General features: G+C 43.2%; 1 protein-coding gene across 1 annotated transcript in view; it reads right to left on the reverse strand.

The window, feature by feature from the left end:
* The window catches only part of ARMH3 (armadillo like helical domain containing 3), a 252,387-nt gene that overhangs the window by 207,385 nt on the left and 29,311 nt on the right, over nucleotides 1–15,691 (reverse strand). Inside the window, exons 6-10 of the mRNA XM_049790854.1 lie at nucleotides 13,764–13,856; nucleotides 10,840–10,914; nucleotides 10,633–10,719; nucleotides 2,326–2,382; nucleotides 554–597 (exon numbers count right to left, since the gene is read on the reverse strand). Coding sequence (XP_049646811.1) covers nucleotides 554–597; nucleotides 2,326–2,382; nucleotides 10,633–10,719; nucleotides 10,840–10,914; nucleotides 13,764–13,856 — 356 coding nt within the window. The remainder of the gene's footprint in view (nucleotides 1–553; nucleotides 598–2,325; nucleotides 2,383–10,632; nucleotides 10,720–10,839; nucleotides 10,915–13,763; nucleotides 13,857–15,691) is intronic.

Here is a 15,691-nt window from a genome sequence, read left to right on the forward strand (position 1 = left end):
TTTTTGGTTTTGATTTTGGGTTTGGCTTTGGTTTTTGGGTAACACCCAGTGATGCTCAAGGATTACTCCAGGCGGAAGTACTCAGGAACCCATAAGGGATGCTGGGGATCAAACCCATATCAAATGAATACAAAGCAAATGCCCTATTCCCTATTCATCTACAGCCTTTGCTTATTCTTTTCAAGGGTACAAAACAGCAATGTTTCACAACCTTGTTTAGAGAAAACATGGAATTTGCATGGTACACTAAGCTAAATGGTGGAGCCCACTTGTGGCTAAAAAAATGAACTTAAGTGCTCAGCAATAAAATCAAAGATTATAAAGAACATGCCTAACTGCTTAGACAAAAGATGTGCATAAATCTTGTAACTATTTTTCCCCTACTGTTAGAAGCTAGCCTTGCTAAAGCTGTTAAGCTAGAGGAAATACATCTGCCAGCAGCAATACCATCAAGAAAGGTAAGGGACCACCATAACCAAGGGACTTCAACACATCCATCTCCTACTCAGTGAATCAAATAGTTAATCCTTCCCTTCTGGGAAGGTGCACTTACCTATTATACTCAGATAAAGCCTGAGCAATCACAAGCCCCATTCCCTAGAAAAGAGAAAGAAAGAAAAAGCGCAGGTGACATAAGAGGCCAGAGAAACTAGAATTAAGCCAGAAAAAACATTAATTACAACCACATGATTCAAGCCTGAGAAGTCCTACCCAGTAGTGGACAACAACAACAGAAATTATAAATTTCTAGACACAACTGAAAGAGTGATGAGGGATGAAAAACACCAGCCAGAACACTAAAAGTTTCAACTGGAATCATTTTCACCTTTAAAGAAAAAACTAAGGGCTGGGAGCAAAAGTACAGCGGAAACCAATTCAATTCCCCAATATCCCATATGGTCCACTGCATCCCACCAGGAATAATTCCTGAGCTCAGAGTCAGAAGACTAAGCAGCCCTGTGACCCAAATATTAAAAAGGAAAAAAAAAAAGTGATGATAAAGGACATTATAGAAATGAAAAGGACAAGATGGAAAAAAACCAGGTCCAGACACACAGTCATCCTCCTTCCCTATATTCAGAAAAACAGATCACATTTCAAACTTGCTTTTCTTTTCATTTTTGGCTCTGCCTAGGATTGTAAATTGGACCATACAGAGTTAGGAATCAATCCTGGGACTTCTGTATGTAAAGCAGTGCACCAGTACTTTGAGTCCCATCACTGGTCCATGTTTCAAACTTTTAAGTACCTATGCAGTATATACATATCTCTATTTTACCTACAATGTCTGAGCATTAATACTATCTGGCTAATTTTACAAGAAATCTCTCATCATTCAATCTCCTAAAACTGTTTTTTTTTTTTTGGGGGGGGGGTTGGGGGAGTTTGGACCACACCTGGTGGTGCTCAGGGGTTCCTGGCTGTGTTCAGAAATAGCTCCTAGCAGGCTTAGGGGACCATATAAGATGTCAGAAATTAAACCCAGGTCGGTCTTGAGTCAGCCGTATGCAAGAACACTGTGCTATTGCTCCAGCCCCACCTAAAGCTTTTTTTTTATTTCAATTTTGTTAAGGTATAACTGACATATAAAATGGTTAGTTTAAGGTTTCATGTTTGTAATTTGATATACCATCTTAATCTTTCTATTCTTGAAATTGTTAGTTAGTGAGTCTGTATGATAATCAGCTATAAAAGTAAAATATAGGGGGCAGTGAGGTGGCGCTAGAGGTAAGGTGTCTGCCTTGCAAGCGCTAGCCACGGAACGAACCGCTGTTTGATCCCCCGGCATCCCATATGGTCCCCCCAAGCCAGGGGCGATTTCTGAGCGCTTAGCCAGGAGTAACCCCTGAGCATCAAACGGGTGTGGCCCAAAAAAAAAAAAAGTAAAATATAATAATTACAGGGCCAGAGTGATAGCACAGCAGGTAGGGCATTTGCCTTGCACTGGGCTGGCCCTGGGTTCAATCCCCAGCACCCTATTTGGTCCCCTGAACCTGCCAGGAGTGATTTCTAAGTGCAGTGCAGAGCCAGGACTAACTCCTGAGCAGCCACCACCAGGTGCAGCCCAAAAACCAAAAACCAAACAAACAAAAAAGAACATATAATCATTTCACCATGATTAGCAAGTGGATTACCAATCCTTTCCATGATAAGAAGATAGAAGACAATGAGACAGTTACACTGGTGTTCTAAAAATACTGATTTCCTCTTTATAGTCAGATGAAATTAACACAACAGCTTTTTGCAATCTGTTCTAATGCCCACTGAAAGTATGGCCACCAAATGCAAGTAATTAAAACAATAGATGAGAATCCAGATACTCACATTGAGCGTAGCCTCATCATCCACAATAGATAGTTTCACAATGTAAGGATTCACAGACTGTTAAACAAGAGGAGAGATTCAAGGTGTGACTCAGTCAAGAACTCATGAGCTATTAAACGGTCTTAACAATGAAGTTTCTTTATAATCCTAAAATTTAGGTCCAGTTAATTTTGCCAGCTGATTCTTGCCATTTGCTCTCAAATGCACTGGTCTTCACCAAACACAAGATTGCACACAGTCACAAGTACCTTCCCATGTGCACACACAGTTCTGTTCCACCTGAATTTTCTTCTAAGTGTAATCAGGTCAGGCCTATGCTTATCATTTTCCCCATCTCTCTAATTTACTATTTGGAGGTTCTTTTCCTTCAATGTTAAGACCCAAACCCAGGACATCACACATACAAGCTGAGTGTTCTACCACTGAGTCAAAGTCCCCTCCCTGCCTCTTATTTGTTTTAAAGACATAAACACGCAACAAAATTTGTACTTCGTCCTTTCCTGACAATAATGTACTGAGTCCATAGGGACAGGAGTCTTTTGGGGAACATTACAGTTTCTTTGCCATAAGGCACAAATTTATAAATTGCTAACTTACATTTTCATCCCAAAGGCTCCCTAACCATCCCACAAACTGTAGCAGGGATGGATTCACCCACCCGTAAAACAAAGCCACCTAGGGGGAGGAAAGTGGCAGCTGCTTAACAGCCAGAGAGGCCATTTATGGATCCGATTCCCAAATAACACTGCAGGGGAACCCAAAAAAAAAAAGGATGTAATTACCCAAACTACAATCTGGTCAGAACACTGGGATTTAATGATTGTGCCATCACTTATAGCACTGGAAGATTTCTCGAGTTTTCCCGGAACCAATCTCAGCTGGACAGCATATGGAAATGGATATATATTTAAACTCATTAAACACTTAGGCCATCTCCTACCAGTGGAATGAGAACCAGTGACTGGTTTACTTTGAAAACATCTCACCCATAAGAGGTGATCTGATCTAGATCAGGCACCAATTCTAACCCAAGGGAAGCAAGAAACAATAGTTCTCAGATTGGTAATTTTTACAGCATCCAAGAAAACTCATTACTGAGAAAGTTGAGACTCTTAACTGAAATGCTAACCCCCCACATAGACCTTATTTAATCAGGTTTCTAAGGGCATCTTTCAAATGTCATTTGGGAATAGAAAAGCAACAGCTTTGCTTTCTTAACCGTCTAAATCTTTGGAAGGTTTTCTAGAATACAACTCAAGAATGTAACAACTGGGCCTGAGAGATAGCACAGTGTAGGTTGCCTTGCAAGCAGCCGATCCAGGACCAAAGGTGGTTGGTTTGAATCCCGGTGTCCCATATGGTCCCTCGTGCCTGCCAGGAGCTATTTCTGAGCAGACAGCCAGGAGTAACCCCTGGGCAACGCCGGGTGTGGCCCAAAAAAAAAAAAAAAAAAAAAAAAAAAGAATGTAACAACCTACTCCTTCGGTCACTTCACCACCTCTTCCTACAGCATTTGCCTTGCATGCAGAAGGTTGGTGGTTCAAATCCCAGCATCCCATATGGTCCCCTGAGCCTGCCTGGAGAGATTTCTGAACATTGAGCCAGGAGTAAAAGCACTGCCAGGTATGACCCAAAAACGAACAAAAAAAAAACAGTACTCAAAAAAATGTGTTGTGTTTTGTTTTGGGGTCACATCCAGCAGTGCTCGGGGATTACTCAGAGATCTGCACTCAAAAATTACTCCTGGGGGCCCGGAGAGATAGCACTTGCCTTGCAAGCAGCTGATCCAGGACCAAAGGTTATTGGTTCGAATCCTGGTGTCCCATATGGTCCCCCGTGCCTGCCAGGAGCTACTTCTGAGCAGACAGCCAGGAGTAACCCCTGAGCACCACCGGGTGTGGCTCAAAAACCAAAAAAAAAAAAAATTACTCCTGGGCCCAGAGAAATAGCACAGTGGTGTTTGCCTTGCAAGCAGCCGATCCAGGACCAAAGGTGGTTGGTTCAAATCCCAGTGTCCCATATGGTCCCCTGTGCCTGCCAGGGGCTATTTCTGAGCAGACAGCCAGGAGTAACCCCTGAGCACCGCTGGGTGTGGCCAAAAACCAAAAAAAAAAAAAAAAAATTATCTAGGATCACAGAGATGGCTTAATGAGCTGACTGCATACAGGAACCTGACCTTGATGCTCAGCATCACATGGTCCCTGAGCATTGTCAGTAACAACTCCCAAGCATAGAGCCAGGAGTAGCCATGAAAAACCACCAGATATAGCCAAAAGAAAAAAAATCACGAGGGGACAGAGTGATAGCCCAGAAGGTAGTGCGTTTGCCTTACACATGGCAGACCCAGGTTCAATACCTGGTATTCTATATGGCCCCCAAAACTACCAGAAGTGCTTTCAGAGTGCAGAGCCAGGACTAATCCCTGAATATTGCTGGGTGTAGCCCAATCCCCAACAAAAAAGTCATCTAATTTAGCTAAAAGAGCTACAATATGGGGCAGGAGCAATAGCACAATAAGGACATTTGCCTTACACACAGCCAACCCGGGTTTGATTCCCCAGCATCAAATATGGTCCTCCAAGCTTGCCAGGAGTAACCACCAAATGTGCCCCCCCCTCAAAAAAAAAAGCTAGAGCAAATGCTTTTAATGCAAGAGTTCTTGAGCTAAAAACATAGTATAGAAGATAGGACACTTGTCTTGTGTGCAGATGATCCAGATTCAACCCCCAGCATCCTATATGGTCTTCCAACGACTGCCAGGAGTAATTCTTGAGTGCAAAGCCAAGAATAATTCCTGAGTTTCGTTGGGTGTGGCCCAAAAACTAAAAAACAGTAACAAAACAAACGAAATCAAAATTGATTCTCTTGGGGCCGGGAAGGTGGCGCTAGAGATAAGGTGTCTGCCTTGTAAGCGCTACCAAGGAACGGACCGCAGTTCGATCCCCCGGCGTCCCATATGGTCCCCCCAAGCCAGGGGCGATTTCTGAGCACATAGCCAGGAGTAACCCTTGAGCGTCAAACGGGTGTGGCCCAAAAACCAAAAAAAAAAAAACATTGATTCTCTTTCTGTATTAAATAAACCATAAAGCGATCCTGATTCAACCCTCCCAAACTACTGGGAATGACCCCCAAACACTGGGAGTAGCCCCTAAGCCACACAAGATCTAAATTTTTAAAAATTGGGCCAGAGGGGCCGGGCGGTGGCGCTAAAGGTAAGGTGCCTGCCTTACCTGCGCTAGCCTAGGAGACGGACCGCGGTTCGATCCCCCGGCGTCCCATATGGTCCCCCAAGCCAGGAGCGACTTCTGAGCGCATAGCCAGGAGTAACCCCTGAGCGTTACCGGGTGTGGCCCAAAAAACAAAAAAAAAAAAAAAAAAATTGGGCCAGAGAGATAGCACAGCAGTAGGGCATTTCCCTTGCACGCAGTCAATTCAGGACAGATGGTAGTTCAAATCCTGGCATCCCATATGGTCCCCCATGTCTGCCAAGAGCTATGTCTGCCAAGAGTTATTGCTGAGTACAGAGCCAGTAGTAACCTCTGAGCGCCATCAGATGTGACCCAAAGGAAAAAAAAAATTTAAGAAAAATTAGAAATAGAGGCTGGGTTGGGCAGAAGCAATAGCACAGTGGTAGATAGCATGCGGCCAACCGAAGATGGACCCTGGTTCAATTCCCAGCATCCCACATGGTCCTCCAAGGCCCTGCCAGGACCGATTTCTGAGCAAAGAGCCAAGAGTAACCCCTGTGTGCCACTGGTGAGACTTAAACATTAAAAATAAATAAATAAATAAATAAATAAATAAATAAATAAATAATTTGTCTTGCATGCGACCAACACAGAATGGACCACGGTTCGAATCCCGGCATCCCATATAGTCCCCCAAGCCTGCCAGAAGCGACTTCTGAGCAAAAAGTCAGGAGTAACTCCTGAGTGCCACTGGGTGTGACTCCCCCCAAAAAATAGGGACTGGAATGATAGCACCGTAGGTAGGGCATTTGCCTTGCACGCAACCTACCTGAGTTCAATTCCAGGTCCCCCTAGCCTGGCAGGAGTGATTTTAAGTGCAGAGCCAAGGGTAAACCCTGAGCACCGCTGCGTATAGCCCCCCAAAAGATGATAATATAATAATTAATAAATCATAAATTTTAATTAAAAATAAAAATTAAGAAAAAAAACATAGGTTTGGAGTTCTAGCTTCTCCTTTCCTTCCTCTTTTGGGTCACACCCTATAGTACTTAAAAGTTAGTTCTAGCTTGGAACTCAAGGGTCATTCCCAATGGTGGTCAGAGAACCATGTGGTAACAGGAATCTTACCCAAGGTTCCCATATGCACAATGTACTACAGCCCTTTGAGCTATATGCCTAGCCCCATTCGTTCTTAATGCAACAGACTGAACTTAGGGTCTCAGACAAATAAGGCATGTATTTGTCTACTGAGCCACATCCCTAACCTCAATCAATTAGTTGAGCAAAGGTCTATACGAAGTCTAGGAAATCGGGCCTGGAGAGATAGCACAGCGGCATTTGCCTTGCAAGCAGCCGATCCAGGACCAAAGGTGGTTGGTTCGAATCCAGGTATCCCATATGGTCCCCCGTGCTTGCCAGGAGCTATTTCTTCTGAGCAGACAGCCAGGAGTAACCCCTGAGCACTGCCAGATGTGGCCCAAAAACCAAAAACCAAAAACCAAAAAAAAAAAAAAAAAAAAAGAAGTCTAGGAAATCATGTGATCTGGCCTAATATATGACAGAACAGACACATATGCTTCTTGCTGGCTGCCATAGCCCCATCTGCTGTAATGCATGGCCCACAAATGGTGTAATAAATATCTAAATGGCCCCTGCCAAAAAATTTATTCCTCAACCCTGCAAAGGACTAAGATAGAATACATTATCTGGGGTCAAAGAGATAATACAACGGTAAGGCATTTGCCTTTGCACACAGCCAACCCGGGACAAATCCGGGTTTGATACCTGGCATCCCATATGATCCCCTGAGCCTGCCAGAAGTGATTTCAGAGTGAAGAGCCAGAAGTAACTCCTGAGCATCACCAGGTGTGGCTTAAAAACCAAAAATAAATAAATAAATAAATAAATAAATAAATAAATAAATAAATAAATAAATAAATAAAACATTATCTGAAGGAAAGAAATAAATATATTCATCATATGACATCTCTTTTTTTTTTTTTTTTTGGGTTTTTGGGCCACATCGGGTGGTGCTCAGGGGTTACTCCTGGCTGTCTGCTCAGAAATAGCTCCTGGCAGGCACGGGGGACCATATGGGACACCGGATTCGAACCAACCACCTTAGGTCCTACATCGGCTGCTTGCAAGGCAAACGCCACTGTGCTATTTCTCCGGGCCCTCTCATATGACATCTTTTCCATCATTTCCATCCCTTACATACAAGACCTTATTTGTTTTCTGTATATTTAACTGGACATCCAGCCTTTCTATAAAGGTTACAACTAAGGGGCCAGAGCAGTAACACAGCGGTAGGGCATTTGCCTTGCATGCAGCCAATCCCACATGAACAGTGGTTCAAATCCCAGCATCCCATATGGTCCCCCATGCCAGGAGCAATTTCTTTTTTTTCTTTTTTTTTTTAAATTATCTTAATTTAAACACCGTGATTACAAATATAATTGTAGTTGTATGATTACAATCATGTAAAGAACACCCCCCTTCACCAGTGCAGGATTCCCACCACCAATTTCCCAGATCTACCTACTCCCCACCCCACCCACACCTGTACTCGAGACAAGCTTTCTTTTTCCCTCATTCATTCACATTGTTGTGATAGTTTTCAGTGTAGTTATTTCTCTAACTGCACTTATCACTCTATGTGTGAGCTTCATGTCATTAGCTGTACCTACATGGGAAGATGGGGGGAAGTAAGGGTCGGGACTGAGGCAGTAAAATATTAGAAATGAGCTTTGTAGGGTAGTATCAAGGTCACAATACAAGATGGATATTATGGATATACAGAATATATGCATACAATACTATCAATATGAAAACAAGGAGAAAAAATTTCCACTGACTGTCCCAACAGAAACCAGTGCTAGAACGGCTCACCCTTCTCCCAGAGTGCATTCCCATTAGTGTAGGGAGAGGTAGGGGGAAAGCCTGTTGACCCCTATAGAGTCCACCTAGACCGGCGCCCAGGGAAGGCCTGAAGTCCAGGGGAGAAAAACCCTATAACTGGCAAGAGCTGATCTCCAGAATCAAGGAGGAAACTGGAAGCCAGATGTCTGCCCACCCTCTTCACCATGCACCACCGCCCTGGAGTACAGAGGGAGGTGGGAAGCCTGAGGACCACTAAGAGTCCACCTGAACCCACTTCTGGCCATCTAAGCTGGCACCCAGGAAGGCCTAGAGTCAGGGGAAAAAGACAAGGACAGCTGGGGGCCTGCCAAGCCTCCCAGCATTCCCCAGGCTAGGGAGAAAGGCTCTGTTATGGGGCCTCCCCAAACCCCATACCTGGCAAGAGGAGCAATTTCTGAGAGAAGAGCCAAGAGTAACTCCAGAGCACCGCCGGTGTGACCCAAAAATACAAAAAAAAATAAAAATAAAAAATAAAAGGTTACAATTTACCCCCTGGTCATGGGATTAACCAAGGTGGTGACCAGAATACTCTCCTCATCAGCACATACCCTCTTGACTAATTTACATAAAATTTCACTAGCTTCTGGTTTTTCTATGTTCATGTGGAATTCCTCATGTTCCTGTCAAAACCCTTCCAGCTCCATGGTCACCCGGCTTACTTGATGTTTTCTGGCAAGTGATTTATATCAAAAGCTGCAAAGCCCAGATAAATTATGCCCACCAGCTTGCCCTCGCCTACTATATTAATTCTTCTGGGACTTATGACAGACTAGAGATGCATACCTCACTCCAGAAATATGATTTTCTCCAGCTCCGTGGCCATGTCCAATTTTTCAGGCTGACATTTCAGAAAGCCTTACTGGACTCAGCTAGGGTTCATTTCACATTTAAAGAAACCAAGCCATTGCCTCAGAATAGCCTATATCCAATAGACTGTTCCAAAAATATTCATTACTGATGATGGTATTTTCCTATCAGATATAATTCAGTTCTTTAACTATCTTCAGCATTTCTCCTCAGCTATTTTTCTTGTTGTTGTAATAAGGTCCCAGGGACTATTTTACACATGACAGAGATCAAAATGGCCATCAGATAGTCAGCTCCTATAAACCCCAGTTCAACAGGTGTTGGTAGTAAATTACATTTTTATTAGTAGCTATATACACTATTTGTCAGTTACTCCAAAACAATGACAGAAATAAGTTCTCAGGATTTATAACATATTGATATTGCATCACATATTCTCATCTCTTTAAGAAATCTACCTTTCTCAGTTTTCTATTCTTCCATAGTTCTCCTTATATAAACTCTAAATTTTAACACCTATAACTTCCTTTTTGCTTGTTTATTTTGGGGTGCCATAAATAGTGGTGCTTCGTGGTTACACATGGTTCTGTGCTCAGGGAATACACTAAGTAAAGCCCTACTGCTGTGCTATTGCTCTGGTCCCTTAGTTGTAACCTTTTTAGAAATCAGTAGTGCATTTGCCTTGCAAGCGGCTCACCCAGGACAACGGTGGTTCAAATCCCAGCATCTTATATGGTCCTCCCGTGCCGGCCGGGAGAGATTTCTGAGCAGAGAGTCAGGAGTAACCCCTGAGCACTGCCGAGTGTGGTCCAAAAACAAAACAAAACAAAAAATAAACTGTTGGGGGCAGGAGCAATAACACAATGGGTACGGCATTTGCCTTGCATGTGGCCAACCCAAGTTTGAGTCCCAGCATCCCATATGGTCTCCAAAGCTTGCCAGCAATGATTTTTTAGTACAAAGGCAGGAGTAACCTAAGTGTGGCCAGGTTTGGCCCAAAAACAAAAAACAAATAAACAAACAAACTAACTGCCCCATAGTATCCTTTGTCCCAATCATTTAATATAGGATTTTCAGAATGTGGCTTATCAAACTTAAACTATATAATATTTACCAAGAATATGTCTAGGGGCTAGAGCAATAGCATAGAGGTAGGGTGTTTGCCTTGCACATGGCCTACACAGGATGGACCCTGGATCAAATCCTGGCATCCCATATGATCCCCCGAGCCTGCCAGGAGCGATTTTTGAGCAGAAAGCCAGAAGTAACTCCTGAGCACTGCCAGATGTGGCCCAAAAACCAAAAAAAAAGAATATGTCTTCTACACTAAGTCCCCTCTGAGTACCCACATTTAGGGAAGTTTACAACTGGCCTTCAGGAGACTGCTTACCTCATATTTTCTGTAGTTCACCAGCAATGCTAAGAGGACAACTGCATCATACCCATGCTCCCTGCGACTTGGAGGGTGGGAGAGTATCTGTAATAAAATCCAAAAATAAGAGAGTACTACTAACTTCTAGTTCCTGGGAATGCAGGTAAGAAGACTAGGGGAGGTGGTTTACTAAAAAAAAAAAGAGGTGACAATGGATTCACTTACTTGTAAAATTGCTTCGAATATGCTGTTGATCATTACATACTCCAGGATAGTGTTCTGGCTGATGTTATCTGTCACCTAGATGCAATAAAAGGCCTTTTTAAAATAGTTAAAATAGTTTTAAAATAGTTAAAATAGTTATTGAGGGGGCCAGTAAGGTGTCTGCCTTGCAAGCGCTAGCCAAGGAAGGACTGCGGTTCGATCCCCCCAAGCCAGGGGCAATTTCTGAGCGCTTAGCCAGGAGTAACCCCTGAGCATCAAACAGGTGTGGTCCAAAAAAAAAAAAAAAAAAAAAGTTGTTGAGGCATTTCTGATACCCATGATATACCTCCTCCCCTAGCATCTAACAGAAACAGAAAAGTTAGAGCATTTTTTTTTTGTTTTTGTTTTTGTTTTTGGGCCACACCCGGCGTTGCTCAGGGGTTACTCCTGGCTGTCTGCTCAGAAATAGCTCCTCGCAGGCACGGAGGACCATATGGGACACCGGGATTCGGACCAACCACCTTAGGTCCTGGATCGACTGCTTACAAAGCAAACGCCGCTGTGCTATCTCTCCGGGCCCAAGTGAGAGCATTTTACTTGAGACTTTGAAGACATCACATAAGAACACCAGAAGTAACTAGAGCCTAAAAAGATAAGTCACAAAAAAGGTAGAAATTGGATTCCTGAAAATGTTCTATATCTTTGTCTTTTGTTTGTTTTTTGCTATTTTGGTAATAATTTTATGGTCACACCCAGGGATGCTCATGAGTAACTCATAGCTTTGCAATCAGGAATTACTCCAGTGCTCTATAGACAATGCTCTTTAGACAGTGATGCCAGGATTGACCACATACAAGGCAAGCACTCAACATGATGTACTACTTCTCAGTCCAAATATTCTGTCTCTTTGAATATCTCATTTTTTTCTCTTATACCTCAACACAAGTACATGCTTAATAGCTTCTTGAGTTTCATTCCTCACATATACAGAAAGTTTATGACACAGAACTCTTTCAGAAAAATCTAGAACCTGGGAACTAGTACAGTAAAGCACTTGCCTTGCATGCAACCATCCTACGTTCAATCCCCAGCACCCAGAATGATCCCCCATAAGCCTTGCAAAGAGTGATCCCTGAGCACAGAGCGAGGAGTAAGTACTGAACATCAGCAGGTGTGACTCAAAAACAAATAACAACAACAACAACAACATAAAAAAGAAAGCAAATCGGGGCCGGGCGGTGGCGCTAAAGGTAAGGTGCCTGCCTTGCCTGCGCTAGCCTTGGTTGGACCGCGGTTCGATCCCCCGGTGTCCCATATGGTCCCCCGAGCCAGGAGCAACTTCTGAGCACATAGCCAGGAGTAAACCCTGAGCGTTACCGGGTGTGGCCCAAAAACCAAAAAAAAAAAAAAGAAAGCAAATCAATTGAAGTCAACAAACAAGCTGCACTTCTCGCAGTGAAAGGCAGAGGCTACTTCCACTATAAAATCAAGCAAGGGGCCAGAGATATAACATAGCAGTAGGACAATTGCCTTGCACACAGCCGATCCAGGATGGACAGTGGTTCAAATCCCAGCATCCCATAGGGTCCCCCATGCCTACCAGGAGAGATTTCTGAGCACAGAGCCAGCAGTAACCCCTGCCAGGTGTGACCCAAAATAAATAAATAAATAAATAAATAAATAAATAAATAAATAAATAAATAAATAAATAAAGCAGAACAAGAAGCCTGAATGATAATACAGAGGGTAGCATGATTGCTTTGCATGCAACTGACCCAGGTTCAGTCCCCAGCACCCCATAAAAACCACCAAGCACTGCCACGAGTAATTCCTGAGCACTGAAAACCCCAGGTGTAGTCCAAAAACAAAAACAAAAGAAAAACCAAAATATCCCAAAAAAAAAAAAGAAAAGAAAAAGAAAAACCAAAATAAAAACATGTAACAGAAGCTTACGGGATAGTACAGTGGGTAGGACACTTGGCTTGCACACAGTCCACTATAGTTTGTTAACTATAAGAGATTCCTGAATGCAGAGCAAATAGTAAAATCACACCTGAGCCATGCTGGGTGTGACTCAAAAACAAAAACAAAAAACATGTAATAGTGGGTTGAAGATGTAGTACAGCAGATAAATTGTTTGCCTTGCACATAGTTGACCCAGGTTCAATCCCCAGCACCACATAAAGTACATTCCCTCAAGCAGAGTCAGGAGTTATACCTGAGCACAGAGACAAAAGTAAACTCTGAGCATGGCCAGATGTGGCCCAAAAACAAAAATAAAGCCAAAAGGCAAACAGGACGTTCCAGAAAAGACCATTTCTTTAATAACTACAAAAGTGTTACTTCTTGGAGCTGGAGAGACAGTATAGTGGTAGGGGCATTTGCCTGCCACGCAGCAGACCCAGATTCATTCTCCAGTATCCCTGAACACCACCATGAGTAAGTCCTGAGACCAGAGCTAGGAGTAACCCCTGAACATCGTCAGGTGTAGCTCACAAATAAAAACAAATAATTTTTTTAAATAAATAAGTAAATTTGGGGCCAGAGTGGTGGTGCAAGCGGTAAGGAATCTGCCTTGCCCGCAGTAGCCTTAGGACGAACCGCAGTTCGATCCTCGGTGTCCTATATGGTCCTCCAAGACAGGAACAATTTCTGAGTGCATAGCCAGGAGTAACCCCTGAGCGTCACCAGGTATGGCCCAAAAACCAAAAATAAATAAATAATTTGTTACCTGCAAACTGCTAAATATCCCATATCCTGCAGGTTACAGAGGTCAGCAATTACTCCAAAGAGAAAACACTCAGGAAGTGAACACCCATGAAACTAAATTCCTTACACATATTCAAACACTAAATTTTTCTTTTCCTATATTCCTATGTGCTATTATTATACAACTATTATTAACTAATCTCCTAATAAAAAATCACATTCGATGGATCACTTACGGTTACTAAGCAAAGAAGAAGCTTCAAACATAAACTCTTCAGACTTTCAGAACCTTCTGAGCAAAGCAATGAGTCCAAGCTCTCCATCAAATTCTGAGAAATAAAATCGCTAAATATTAATCCATATCAAATAACATTCTCAATATGTCTCTGTCTAACTTGAGGTTATGGTATATAGGATAATGTGAATAACATTTAACCATATCATTGAGATAATAGTCTTACAAGATACAACAAAAAGGTGCTGGAGAGATAGCATAGTGAGTAGGGTGCTTGCTTTGCATGAAGCCAAGCCGGGTTCAATCCCTAGCATACATATGGTCCCCTGAGCACCGCTAGGAATAACCTGAGTGCAGAACCAGGAGTAGCCCCTGAGCATTGCCAGGTGTGGCCCAAAACAAACAAACACAAAATATTAAACAAAGAAGACTTCGAAGTCTAGGTCTTTTGGAGAAAAAAGATTTTAAAAAACTTAGAGAATAAAGAATTCACTATTCACTCATTGGGGCCAGAGAGATAGTACAGAGAGTAAAGTGCTTGATTAGTATACATGTTTAATCTCAGGCATTCCATATGGTTCCCACCAAGGCACCCAGGAGAAATCTGAGTGCAGAGCCAAGAGTAAGCCTTGAACATAGCTAGGTGTGGCCCCAAAACTGAAAAAAAGAATACACTACTAGGACTGGAGAGATTGTGCATCAGTGTAACACTTGCCTTGCATGATAGTACCTGAATTTGATCCTTAGTACCCTGACCTTGAGCACTGCCAAAAGTGATCCCTGAGCATAGAGCAAGGGAAACTAGGACCTGAGAGCTAGTATACCTAAACATTACTTAACTGTGGCCCAAAAAGCTTTCATTAAATTAAATGTTGACAAAGCGCAGGGGGCCAGAGCAATAGCACAGTAGGGAGGATGTTTGCCTTGCATGTGGATGACCCAGGTTCAATCCCCATCATCAAATATAGTCCCCCAATTCTGCCAGGAGTGATTCCTGAGTGCAGAGCGAGGTGTAACCCGAGCACCACCAGATGTGCCCCCCCAAAAAAATGCAGTAAATCCCCCAAATCCCTGGTAAGTTTTGAGAAGCAATGACATACCAAGAGGTCAACTGAAAAAACAAAACTGTATCACAAAAGCCATAAAATTCTGAATAAAGGGCCAGAATGATAGCACAGAGGTAGGACATTTGCCTTGCACACTGCTGACGCAGGACAGACCCAAATTTGATACCTGGAATTCTATATGGTACCATGAGCCTGCCAGAGTAATTTTTATTCTTTTTTTTTTTTTTTTTTTTTCTGGGTCAGACCCAGCAGCGTTCAGGGGTTTACTCCTGGCTCTGTGCTCAGAAATCGCTCTAGGCAGGCTCAGGGGACCATATGGGATGCCAGGAACTGACTGCACTGAATGCAGGTACATTCTAGGTTAGCTGCAAGGAAGACAAACGCCCTGCTGCTGTATTATTGCTCCAGCCCCAGCAGAAATGATTTCTGAGCACAGAGCCAGGAGCCAGGAATAACCCCTGAGTGCAAGTCACACCTCTGATATTAAATATCAATTTGTATTCATCATATATTCACTCCCAACTCACTTATTCCAATTCAGAGTCAAAAGTAGCAAGAGGGGCCGGAGAGACAGCATGGAGGTGGGGTGTTTGCCTTGCATGCAGAAGGACGATGGTTCGAATGCCGCATCCCATATGGTCCCAGAGCCTGCCAGGAGTGATATCTGAGCAGAGAGCAAGGAGGAACTGCTGAGCACTGCCAGGTGTGACCCCCCCTCCCAAAAAAAAAAAAAAGTAGCAAGAGTGGGGCCAGAGCAATGGCACGGAGCAGTAAGGCATTAGCCTTGCCAGCACTACACTAGCCTAGGACAGACCTCGGTTCAATCTGCCGGCATCCCATATGGTCCCCTAAGCCAGGAGCA

Source organism: Suncus etruscus, chromosome 17 (genome assembly GCF_024139225.1).
Source record: "Suncus etruscus isolate mSunEtr1 chromosome 17, mSunEtr1.pri.cur, whole genome shotgun sequence".
Taxonomy (NCBI): domain Eukaryota; kingdom Metazoa; phylum Chordata; class Mammalia; order Eulipotyphla; family Soricidae; genus Suncus; species Suncus etruscus.